The sequence below is a fragment of the Anolis sagrei genome, chromosome 6 (assembly GCF_037176765.1).
Source record: "Anolis sagrei isolate rAnoSag1 chromosome 6, rAnoSag1.mat, whole genome shotgun sequence".
NCBI classification, from domain to species: domain Eukaryota; kingdom Metazoa; phylum Chordata; class Lepidosauria; order Squamata; family Dactyloidae; genus Anolis; species Anolis sagrei.
In genome coordinates, this window is record NC_090026.1 from 5048478 (window position 1) to 5062026 (window position 13549).

The 13549-nt window shown below is 40.5% G+C and overlaps 2 protein-coding genes across 2 annotated transcripts in view; one reads left to right on the forward strand and one right to left on the reverse strand.

Annotated features, from left to right (window-relative positions):
• LOC132779174 (thialysine N-epsilon-acetyltransferase-like) overlaps positions 1-13549 on the reverse strand; it is a 44802-nt gene that overhangs the window by 19657 nt on the left and 11596 nt on the right. The window lies entirely within an intron of this gene.
• The window catches only part of TP53 (tumor protein p53), a 43399-nt gene continuing 36752 nt past the window's right edge, over positions 6903-13549 (forward strand). The window contains exon 1 of the mRNA XM_067469700.1: positions 6903-7044. Coding sequence (XP_067325801.1) covers positions 6999-7044 — 46 coding nt within the window. The 5' untranslated portion in view covers positions 6903-6998. The remainder of the gene's footprint in view (positions 7045-13549) is intronic.

The following is a 13549-nucleotide window of genomic DNA, read 5'->3' on the forward strand; positions in this document are numbered from 1 at the left end:
CCTTCTCTTAGGAATACATACTGGATATTATTATTCTTTATGCATCTCATAAGAAACTATTATAATGCAGGTAAAGCCATGCTAGGATCAATGTGTTACCTGTGCTAAAACACCTCTGGATGAGTTTGTATGTGGCGCCACCTGGTGGCCAGAGACATCATAAACTCTAAGTGTATACTGCAGAATTAATGCAGTTTGGTATTGCTTGAACCACCATGGCTCAATACTATGGAATCCTAGGGTTTGTTTTACAAGGTTCCCAGCCTTCTAAAGAGTTCTTGTGCCCCGCCAAACTACAGATCCCAAGACTCCATGGCAGTTCAAAAGTGGGGTCAAACTGTGTTAATTTTGCAGTGTAGACGCACCATGAGTATATGATGGAAGGGTTGCACTGCCTTTTTTGTACCCTGCCTTGAAATGCAAGAAGCTGGTAATGTAATTATGATTATGATTATCATCATCCTCTTCCTCCTCATCTTTCTCTTCACCTTCTTCCACTCAATTTTCTTTCTTTTTCCTTCTTCTCCTTCTTTCTTTCTCTCCTTCTCTCCTCTTTCTTCTTTCTCATCCTTCTTTCACCTTCTTCTACTCCATCTTTCTTTTTCATTCTTTTCCTTCTTCTCTTTCTTTCTCTCCTCTTTCTTCTTTCTCATCCTCCTCATCTTCTCCTTCCTTCTTCCTCTACTCCTTTGTCTCCCTCTTTTTCTTCTTCCTTCCTTCTCAGCCTTCTTCCTCTCCCCTTCTTCTCTTTTCTCCTCTTCCTCTCCCCTTCTTCTCCTTTTTACTCTTCTTTGTTTCCTCCTTCTCCTCATCCCCTTGTCTCCCCTTCTTCTTCCTTCCTTCTCAGGCTTCTTCCTCTATACTTCTTCTCTTCCTCTCCTTCTTTCTCCTCTACCTCTCCTTCTCCTCTCCCCCTTGTTCTCCTTTTTCTTTATCTCCTCCTCCACCACCGTTCTCCTCTTCCTTTCCTTCTTCCTTCTCTTCCTCTCCTTTTTTCCTCTTCCTCCTTCTCCCCTTCATCTCCCTTTTCTTCTTCCTTCCTTCTCAGCCTTCTTCCTCTCCCCTTCTCTTCCACTCCTGCTCCTTCTTTCTCCTCTTCCTCTCCTCCAATCCCTTGCTCTTTTTCTTATCTGTCTCCTCCTTCTCCATCTTTTCCTCTGCTTTTCCTTCTCCTTCCTCCTCTTCCTCTACTCCTTTCTTTCCTACTTCTCTCCCTTGTCTCCCTTTTCTTCTTCCTTCCTTCCCAGCCTTCTTCCTCTCCCCTTCTTCTCTTCCTCTCCTTCCTCCTCTTCCTCTCCTCCAATCCCCCTTGTTCACCTTTTTCTTATCTATCTCCTCCTCCATCTTTCTCCTCTTCCTTTCCTTCTCCTTCCTCTATTCCTTTCTTTCCTCCTTCTCCTCCTTCTCTCTGCCTTTGTCTTCCTTTTCTTCTTCTTTTCCAGACTTCTTCCTCTCCCCTTCTTCTCCCTCCCTTTCTTCTCCTTCTCCTTCCTCTTGCTCCTCTTCTTCTCTCTCCCTTCCTCTCCCTTCTCTTCTTCTTCCTCTACTCCTTTCTTTCCTCCTTCTCCTACTTCTTCTCTTCCCTTTGTCTCCCCTTTCTTCTTCTTTCCCAGACTTCTTCCTCTCCCCTTCTTCTCCCTCCCTTTCTTCTCCTTCTCCCTCCTCTTGCTCCTCTTCTTCTCTCTCCCTTCCTCTCCCTTCTCTTCTCCTTCCTCCTCTTCCTCTACTCCTTTCTTTCCTCCTTCTCCTACTTCTCCTTCTCTTCCCTTTGTCTCACTTTTCTTCTTCTTTTCCTGACTTCTTCCTCTCCCCTTCTTCTCCCTCCCTTTCTTCTCCTTCTCCCTTCTCTTGTTCCCCTTCTTCTCTCTCCCTTCTTCTCCTTTCTCTTCTCCTTCATTCTCCTCTTCCTCTACTCCTTTCTTTCCTCCTTCTCCTACTTCTCCTCCTTCTCTCCCTTTTCTTCTTCTTTCCCAGACTTCTCCCTCTCCCCTTCTTCTCCCTCCCTTTCTTCTCCTTTCTCTTGTTCTCCTTCTTCTCTCTCCCTTCTTCTCCTTTCTCTTCTCCTTCATCCTCCCCTTCCTCTCCTCCTCCCTTTTCCTTGTTTTTGATCCACAGTGACAGCCCAAAAGGGGCTTTTCAATGCATCGGAATGGGAGTGCCTTGCATTTACCTGGCTGACCAGGTGAGTCATTCAAAGCTACTTCCTTGTACAAAATCATTGCTGCAGGGTTGGTTGAGTGGGTGAAATATGGCTTTCACATGATGCTCCAAAGAAGGCAATTACATTCCAGAGGCAGGTTGCAACACACCTTTTTGCCCAAACCTCACCTTCTGCAGGTTGTGTTTGTTCTGCGGGCAATGAGCTGAGAAGGAAGTGAAAAGGCCCAAGAGATGAAGTGAAAATGGCCCGTTAAGCCTTGCGTTGGGATGCTTCACACGTAGATTAGAGTGCAGTTTGATCCCACTTTAACTGCCATGGCACAATGCTACACAATCCTGGGAGTTATAGTTTGGTCAGGATTGTGAAAATACAAATCCCAGGCTTCCATAGAAGGACCCATGGCAATTAAAGTGGTATCCCATGATTGTAGGCAGCGATGTAAAGACCTGGTGAAACCACAACTCCCAGGATTCTCCAGAGCAGTCTAAAGACCTTGTGAAACTACAACTCCAAGGATTCTATAGAGAGCAATATAAAGACTTTGTGAAACTACGACTTCCAGGATTCGCCAGAGCAGTCTAAAGATCCCGTGAAACTACCAGGATTCTATAGAGAGCAATAGAATCACCTGATGAAACTACAACTCCCAGCATTCTCTTGAGCCATCTAAAAACCTTGTGGATTATATAGAGAGCAGTATAAAGTCCTGGTGAAACTACAACCCCCAGCATTCAATAGGACAATAGAAAAAACTTATCCAGCTCCCTGGATTCTATAGTGAGCTGGTGAAATTACATCTCCCAGGATTCCATAGAGGGCAATGGAAAGACCTGGTGAAACTACAACATCCAGCATTCTATAAAGCAGTCTAAAGATCTGGTGAAACTACAACTCCCAGGATTCCATAGAGGGCAATGCAAAGACCTGGTGAAACTACAACATTCAGCATTCTATAAAGCAGTCTAAAGATCTGGTGAAACTACAACTCCCAGGATTCCATAGAGGGCAATGCAAAGAACTGGTGAAACTACAACTCCCAGTACTCTATAGAGTCTAGGGAATCTCGAGAGTTATAGTTTCACCAGTTCTTTATATGGCTCTCTATAGAGTCCTGGGAGTTGTAGTTTGACCAGATCATTATATTTCTCCCTCTAGGGCCTAGTAGAGGGAGAAATATAAAGATCTGGTCAAACTACAACTCCCATTATTGAATAGAGCAACAGAAAAACCTAGTTTGACTCCCAGAATTCTATACAGAGAAAAATTAAAAAAAATGTTGAAACTACAATTCCCAGGTTTCTATAGAGAGCAATGCAAAGACATGGTGAAACTACAACTCCCAGGATTCCATAGAGGGCAATGCAAAGAACTTGTACAGTTCCCAGGATTCTATAGAGAGCAATGAAAAGACCTGGTGAAACTACAACCCCCAGAATTCAATAGGACAATAGAAAGAACTTGTACAGTTTCCAGGATTCTATAGAGAGCAATGTAAAGACCTGGTGAAACTACAACATCCAGCATTCCCTAGAGCACACTAAAGACTTGGTGAAACTACAACTCCCAGGATTCCATAGAGGGCAATGCAAAGACCTGGTGAAACTACAACTCCCAGGATTCCAAAGAGGGCAATGTAAAGACCTGATGAAACTACAACTCCCAGGACTCTTTAGAGCAGTCTAAAGACCTGGAGAAACTACAACTCCCAGGATTCAAAGAGGGCAATGCAAAGACCTGGTGAAACTACAACTCCAAGGATTCCATAGAGGGCAATGCAAAGAACTGGTGAAACTACAACTCCCAGTACTCTATAGAGTCTAGGGAATCTCGAGAGTTATAGTTTCACCAGTTCTTTATATGGCTCTCTATAGAGTCCTGGGAGTTGTACTTTCACCAGATCATTATATTTCTCCCTGTAGGGCCTAGAGGGAGAAATATAAAGATTTGGTGAAACTACAACTCCTATTATTGAATAGAGCAACAGAAAAACCTAGTTTGACTCCCAGAATTCTATAAAGAGAATTTTTTTAAAAAATATGTTGAAACTACAATTCCCAGGATTCCATAGAGGGCAATGCAAAGTCGTGGTGTAACTACGACTCCCAGGATTCCAAAGAGGGCAATGCAAAGACCTGGTGAAACTACAACTCCCAGGATTCCATAGAAGGCAATGCAAAGACCTGGTGAAACTACAACTCCCAGGATTCCATAGAAGGCAATGCAAAGAACTTGTACAGTTCCCAGGATTCTATAGAGAGCAATGCAAAGACCTGGTGAAACTACAACTCCCAGGATTCCATAGAGGGCAATGCAAAGTCCTGGTGAAACTACAACTCCCAGGATTCCATAGAGGGCAATGCAAAGGCCTTGTACAGTTCCCAGGATTCTATAGAGAGTAATGCAAAGACATGGTGAAACTACAACTCCCAGGATTCCATAGAGGGCAATGCGAAGAACTTGTACAGTTCCCAGGATTCTATAGAGAGTCTGGTGAAACTACAACTCCTAGGATTTCAAAGAGGGCAATGCAAAGACCTGGTGAAACTACAACTCCCAGGATTCCATAGAGGGCAATGCAAAGAACTTGTACAGTTCCCAGGATTCTATAGAAAGCAATGCAAAGACCTGGTGAAACTACAGCTCCCAGGATTCCATAGAGGGCAATGCAAAGACCTGGTGAAACGACAACTCCCAGGACTCCACTGAGGGCAATGCAGAGACCTGGTGAAACTACAACTCCCAGGACTCCACTGAGGGCAATGCAAAGGCCTTGTGAAACTACAACTCCCAGGATTCCATAGAGGGCAATGCAAAGTCCTGGTGAAACTACAACTCCTAGGATTCCATAGAGGGCAATGCAAAGAACTTGTACAGTTCCCAGGATTCTATAGAGAGCAATGCAAAGTCCTGGTGAAACTACAACTCCCAGGATTCCATAGAGGGCAATGCAAAGACCTTGTGAAACTAAAACTCCCAGGATTCCATAGAGGGCAATGCAAAGTCCTGGTGAAACTACAACTCCCAGGATTCCGTAGAGGGCAATGCAAAGTCCTGGTGAAACTACAACTCCCGGGATTCCATAGAGGGCAATGCAAAGACCTGGTGAAACTACATCTCCCAGGATTCCATAGAGGGCAATGCAAAGTCCTGGTGAAACTAGAACTCCCAGGATTCCATAGAAGGCAATGCAAAGTCCTGGTGAAACTACAACTCCCAGGATTCCATAGAGGGCAATGCAAAGACCTGATCAAACTACAACTCCCAGTATTCCAAAGAGAACTTGTACAGTTCCCAAGATTCTATAGAGAGCAATGCAAAGTCCTGGTGCAACTACAACTCCCAGGATTCCATAGAGGGCAATGCAAAGTCCTGGTGAAACTACAACTCCCAGGATTCCATAGAGGGCAATGCAAAGAACTTGTACAGTTCCCAGGATTCTATAGAAAGCAATGCAAAGACCTGGTGAAACTACAGCTCCCAGGATTCCATAGAGGGCAATGCAAAGACCTGGTGAAACGACAACTCCCAGGACTCCACTGAGGGCAATGCAGAGACCTGGTGAAACTACAACTCCCAGGACTCCACTGAGGGCAATGCAAAGGCCTTGTGAAACTACAACTCCCAGGATTCCATAGAGGGCAATGCAAAGTCCTGGTGAAACTACAACTCCTAGGATTCCATAGAGGGCAATGCAAAGAACTTGTACAGTTCCCAGGATTCTATAGAGAGCAATGCAAAGTCCTGGTGAAACTACAACTCCCAGGATTCCATAGAGGGCAATGCAAAGACCTTGTGAAACTAAAACTCCCAGGATTCCATAGAGGGCAATGCAAAGTCCTGGTGAAACTACAACTCCCAGGATTCCGTAGAGGGCAATGCAAAGTCCTGGTGAAACTACAACTCCCGGGATTCCATAGAGGGCAATGCAAAGACCTGGTGAAACTACATCTCCCAGGATTCCATAGAGGGCAATGCAAAGTCCTGGTGAAACTAGAACTCCCAGGATTCCATAGAAGGCAATGCAAAGTCCTGGTGAAACTACAACTCCCAGGATTCCAAAGAGAACTTGTACAGTTCCCAAGATTCTATAGAGAGCAATGCAAAGTCCTGGTGAAACTACAACTCCCAGGATTCCATAGAGGGCAATGCAAAGTCCTGGTGAAACTACAACTCCCAGGATTCCATAGAGGGCAATGCAAAGACCTGATCAAACTACAACTCCCAGTATTCCAAAGAGAACTTGTACAGTTCCCAGGATTCTATAGAGAGCAATGCAAAGTCCTGGTGAAACTACAACTCCCAGGATTCCATAGAGGGCAATGCAAAGGCCTTGTACAGTTCCCAGGATTCTATAGAGAGTAATGCAAAGACATGGTGAAACTACAACTCCCAGGATTCCATAGAGGGCAATGCAAAGACCTGATCAAACTACAACTCCCAGTATTCCAAAGAGAACTTGTACAGTTCCCAGGATTCTATAGAGAGCAATGCAAAGTCCTGGTGAAACTACAACTCCCAGGATTCCATAGAGGGCAATGCAAAGTCCTGGTGAAACTATAACTCCCTAGATTCCCTAGACTTTAACTCCCACAATTCCCGGGCTCAGGAATTGTGGGAGTTGAAGTCCAAAACACCCGGAAGGCTCAATTTGCTGTGAAGCATCCACTTGAATGCCAAACTCCCTTTTGCCCTTCCCCAAAATGGCCGCCGCGGCTTCCTCTCGCGGTAACAGGCGAGACTTGGGCGTCCCGGGGATTCCCCGGCACGTGGAGGCTGTGCTGGGCTTTGCCTCTTGCCCGGGGATTTTCTCCTTTTGCAGCCGCTTCATTCGGAAGCCATGCAGAGGCGGGGAGGGATGGAAGGCCCCTCGCTCCCTGGATCCGGTAAGGCCATGGAGCCCTTCTGATATTCCTGGTGGAGGGGTTTGAAGGGCACATTGCAAGCTGACCATCTGCTTTCCTTGCTCCTTTCTGGGCTGAAGATGAGTCATTTTGGTGCTTCCGTTTTGCAAAGTCCCATTGATTTAACAAACAAGAAAAAAGAAGTCATCAGAAAGGGGGGGGGGGGTTAGGATGGAACATTCTTGAACATTAACGTTCCATCAGTGAAATCCTGAATGAGTGGGCACACATCTGTCTCTAGATAGATAAACATCTATCCAGTTGTTTATCTAGAGACAGATGTGTGTGTATGCAGGATCAGGGCCCTATATATATATGTGTGTGTGTGTGTAAATAGTGTGTTGTTATTGTGTACTTTCAAGGCAATATATAGATATGTGTGTGTGTGTTATATATGTGTGTGTGTGTGTAAACAGTATGTTATTGTGTACTTTCAAGACAATATATAGATGTGTGTGTATGTATTTATGTATGATCAGGGCTATTGCATATATGTAAACAACAATTTTTGTGTACTTTCAAGGCAATATATAGATATGTGTGTGTGTGTGTGTGTATTTATGTATGATCAGGGCCATATATATATGCATATATGTAAACAACAACAATTTTTGTGTACTTTCAAGGCAATATATAGATGTGTGTGTGTGTGTATGTATTTATATATGATCAGGGCCATATATATACACACACACACACACACACACACACACATATATATATGGCCCTGATCATATATAAATACATACACATATATGTAAACATGCATATATGTAAACAACAACAATTTTTTGTGTACTTTCAAGGCAATATATAGATTAGATATGTGTGTGTGTATGTATTTATGTATGATCAGGGCCATATATATATATGCATATAGGTAAACAACAACATTTTTTTGTGTACTTTCAAGGCAATATATTGATGTGTGTGTGTGTGTATGTATTTATGTATGATCAGGGCCATATATATATGCGTATATGTAAACAGCATTTTTTCTGTACTTTCAAGGCAATATATAGATGTGTGTGTATTTATGTATGATCAGGGCTATATATATATATATATATATATATGTAAACCAACAATTTTTGTGTACTTTCAAGGCAATATATAAGATATGTGTGTGTGTGTGTGTATATATGTATTTATGTCAGATCAGGGCATATATGCATATATGTAAACAACAATTTTTTGTGTACTTTCAAGGCAGTACATAGATATATGTGTGTGTATGTATTTATGTATGATCAGGGCCATATATATATATATAAACAACAATAATTTTTATTGATTAGCCAGTTGGCCTTATCAAAAACAGACAGTTCAGACACAACATACGTAAAGAGTGTATTGTTGTTGTTGTTGTGTGCATTCAAGGCAATATATAGGCCTTTGATCTTTGATATTGCTGTTTTTAAATTGTTTTAAATTGTTTTTAAATTGTGTTAGATTTTAGTCCAGGGGTCCTCAAACTTTTTAACCAGAGGACCAGGTCACATTCCCTCAAACTGTTGGAGGGCTGGATTATAATTTGAAAAAACATGAATGAATTCCTATGCACACTGCACATATTTATAGTGCAAAAAATCACTTAAAATACAATAATTAAAATGAAGAACAATTTTATATATATGTAAACAGTGTGTTGTTGTGTGCCTTCAAGGCAATATAAAGTTTGTGTGTGTGTGTGTATGCATGCAGGATCAGGGTCCTATATCTGTGTATATCTATATGCATACAGTATATGTCAACAGTGTGCTGTTGTGTGCTTAAAGGCAGTATATGGATATGTGTGTGTATATATATGCAGGATCAGAGCTCTCTCTATATGTAAACAGTGTGTTGTGTGTCTTCAGGGCTATATATAGATACCTTTCTCTGTATGTGTGTCTGCGTGTGTGTGTATGCAGGATCAGGGCCCTATATATGTATGAACAGTTTGTTGTTGTTGTGTGCACTGTCAAGTCAATAACATACACATTCCTCTGCACCTAATAGTGCCAATAATGATTGTTTTGAAGGCTGTCCATGCATTTCCATTTAATGATAAATCATTATTTTTTATTGTTGTTGTCCCCCGTCCCCCCGAGCAGCCATTTAAAGAAGCAGAGACCTGTTGCAGACCTCACTCAAAATTACCAGCTCTTCTTTAACCCTTTAATCTTGTGAAAGATGTGTACATTGTGGGGGAAATAACAATAACAACAACAAAAACAATAATAATAATAATAATAATAGAATAATTGATGATGATGATGATGATAATAATAATAATGAAATATACAAGTGTTTGGGGGGATTCAAAACAAAGAAATCCAGAATTATGTTAGGGGTTTATAGGTGTTTTAGTGGAAGGGGAATAAAATTATTATTATTATTATTATTATTATTATTGTGAACTATTAAAAGGTGTATACGTCATTTTGTCAGTGGATGCTAAAAGCTCTAATTATCCACAATCAAATGTTTTCAATCATGAATATGTTTTGATGGTTTTTAACTGGAAATTTGTTTGAATTCTGTTCATATTTAATCCTGTTTTAGAGTTTGCATGTTTGTATATTTCAAATTGTATACTGATGCTTTTATGTTAAGTCGCTTTGAGTTGCCTGCAGGGGAGATAAAGCAGGGTATCAATAAATAAATATAATCATAATAAGTGGTTTTAAGAGTGTATACATTTTGGAGGAGGGGAAATAAAAAAATAAATATAAATAATAATTGTATATGCTACGTGCTTCTCTTAACATTTATTTATTTATTTACTTACTTTGCTTGTATACCGCAATTTCTCAGCCTTGTAGGCAACTCAACGCGGTTTACAACAAGAGCAAAAGTCAATCCAACAGCATACAAAATTTAAAACATATAAACACAAAATACACACAATAAAATACATTATAAAATATATACATTATGTTAAGGATATATAGGTATTCCTGCTTCTTGGAAGAATGGGGTTGGACTGGATGGTCTCTTCCAATTCAGTGATTCTGTGATTCTAAATGTGGGGATTCAAATCATATCGTGAATATGTTTTGATGGTTTTTAACTGGGAATTTGTTTGAATTCTGATTATATTTAATCCTGTTTTAGAGTTTGCATGTTTGTATATTTCATATTGTTAATGTGATTCAGAATTACAATTATAAAAGGCTGTAGGGGAAAATGTAAATAATTATAATACTAATACAGAATCTTAAGGTGTTAAAGGCGTATACATTTTGGGGGAGATGCAAATAATAATAATAATAATAATAATAATAATAATAATAATAATAATAGTCATCATCATCATCATCATTTTCCAGATTTACAAGATGTTAATTTGTATAGAAGAAAGCATGCAAAATCACCATCACCATTCAGAATTCGAAACTGTTAAAACTGTATTTACAAAAGATAATAACGACCACAATCATCATCATATGGGGTTATAAAATGCTAAAATTCCTTTGGAGAGGGATGCAGAATCCAGAATTGGAAGATATTAATGTGTATACAGTTGTTGGGGAAGGATGCATAACAATAACAACAATAAAAATGAATTGTCTGTACATATAATATTGATCATAATATTGTAATACAATATAATACTAATAATAATACTACAGTATAATAATATATTACATGTAACGTTAGTAATAATATTGCAGTATAATAAATATAGTAATGTATCATATTAATATTATACTATTTATTTATCGTGTCAGGAGCGAACCAAAACAGTTATATTGCATTAAAATATACAATATAATACTAATAATAATACAATATAATAATATATATATTATATATGACATGTAACATTAGTAATAATATTGAGGTATAGTACAATATAGTAATATATTATACTAATATTATGCTATTTATCGTGTGAGGAGTGAACCACAACAGTTATATTGCATTAAAAACAATCAAACAAACAAAATACAAAGTTTGCAGGCTTGGTATTCTATTAAATGTCCTTTGACCAGTATCTGTCCCCTTGGAGTGCCTCTGGTGTTGCCGCAAGAAGGTCCTCCATTGTGCATGTGGCAGGGCTCAGGTTGCATTGCAGTAGGTGGTCTGTGTTTTCTTCTCCACACTCGCATGTCGAGGATTCCACTTTGTGGCCCCATTTCTTAAGGTTGGCTCTGCATCTCGTGGTGCCAGAGCGCACTCTGTTCAGCGCCTTCTAAGTCGCCCCATCTTCTGTGTCTCCAGGAGGGAGTCTCTCATTTGGTATCAGCCATTGGTTGAGGTTCTGGGTTTGAGCCTGCCACTTTTGGACTCTTTCTTGCTGAGGTGTTCCAGCGAGTATCTCTGTAGATCTTAGAAAACTATTTTTTTATTTAAGTCATTGACGTGCTGGCTGATACCCAAACAAGGGATGAACTGGAGATGTCCCTTCCTTGGTCCTTTCACTATTGGTTAAATATTGTGCTATGCTAATAATATAATATAATATATTGTATATACATATAAATTGTAAGCCGCTCTGAGCCCCCTTCGTAAATAAATAAATAATATATTGTCGAAGGCTTTCATGGCCGGAATCACTGGGTTGTTTTTTTGGGCTGTATGGCCATGGTCTAGAGCAGTGATGGCCAACCTTTTGAGCTTGGTGTGTCAAAATTTGAGAAAAACCTGAGCATAACTTGGGTGGGGTGTCAACTTTGAGAAAAAAACCCCATAATTTTGTAATATTTATAGTTTAAATAAGAAAAATGTATATTCTATGCTGAGTTATGGAATGAACAATGCTCAAACGTGCAGATGTTAAATTTGTAGAACCTTTTACAAATTTAAGGATGGAATTAGATTGGCTCTTATAAGGTGTACTTCTCTGTATGTGGCCGCATGTGGCCGTGTGTCATCAAAAACAGCCATGCGTGTCAGTGCTGACACTCGTGTCATTGGTTCACCATCACAGGTCTAGAGGCATTCTTTCCTGATGTTTCGCCTGCACTTTGGCAAGCATCCTCTGAGGTAGGATGCTTGCCATAGATGCAGGCGAAACGTCAGGAGAGAATGCCTCTAGACCATGGCCATACAGCCCGAAAAAACCTACAACAACCCAAATAATACATTGTTAAATACGTACACATTTTAAGGGTGGAAAATACCCCAAAAGGTTGTCTTTCCCAGCTCAGATTCTACTGGGATGGTGAAATTCTCGGATTTGTAATTAGTTGGGGAGTTGTAGTCCCCCAAAAGTCACTTTTTCGAGCTTTGGTTTAGCCTGGTTTTCCTCTTGTGCATCAAACTACATACCAATATATCTGAGGCTGGATTTCACACTGCCATATAATACAATTTGAATATGAATTATATGGTCAATGTGGTTCAAACTGCAGTATGTGGGTCTACGCCAACTTGAGCCCTCCTGGTGTTTTGGACTGCAACTCCCATAATTCCTAACAGCCGGTAGGCTGTTAGGAATTATGGGAGTTGTAGTCCAAAACACCAGGAGGGTCCAAGTTGGCCCATGCCTGGTCTACAATGGTCATAATGTAGCTTAAACTGCATTATGTAGCAGTGTAGATCCAGCCTAAGAGAAGAAATCAAGATGTAAATAAATATAATATTAATGAGAGTGACAACCAAAACAAAAGCTAATAATAATAGTAATAGTCTCTAATTGCATTGCTTAGGGTGAGTTGTTTCCAGCCTCTGATCTTTCCAGGTGTTTGGGACTCCAACTCCCATAAGCCTCAGCCAGCTGGGCCTACTATCAGGAATGCTGGGAGTTGTAGTCCAAAAGAGCTGGAGGTCAAGCTCTGCTTTTCTCTGCACTTCCTGATTCTCTAGATTCAAAAAGCTACAGCTGAGAAAGGGTTAACAAGGCCGTGGGAACCATTCCAGGTTGGGGGGGACTTTCCTTGGAAGAGTCCATTCCTATTCCTATCCTTGGTTTACCCCGCCTATCTTTCTCTTTCCACCCCTCCGGAAGGGATGTAGAATGGTACAGTCCGCCTTGCTTGGGCTGTGAAGGAGGAAGAAACCATTGCAGGGGAAAGAGGGGGAGGCGGGAATAAGTGAATAGTTATTGAGTATACATTTTCATTTTTTCCTGTGTTTGGGACGTCAAATATTGGGAAAATATTGTATTAAATACATACATGAGTGTGTGGAGAACGGTTTGGGGGTTAGAAATGTGGGTATACTTTCTCAACATACACCGGTTCCCCCCATATTCAGGAATGGTATGGCCCACCTTTTCCTCCATTGCCTTGAGGCTGCAAAGGAAACGTTTTAGCAACGTTTCTTGGAGGGTGGGGGAGAGTTTAGGCCTTTTCCTATTAAAATTATGCAAATGATTCCAGCTAATGGCTTCTTTCCGGTGTGTTCGTGCATTGCATGCAAAAAGTTGCATTTTTTAAAGCATGCAAATCACATGAGCAGCAATCATGGATTCATTAAATTATGTTTTTATGGATTTTGCATTTTAAAAAAAAGAAATTTTGCATTAAAATATTGCCAGTTGCATCTTTTAAACTCA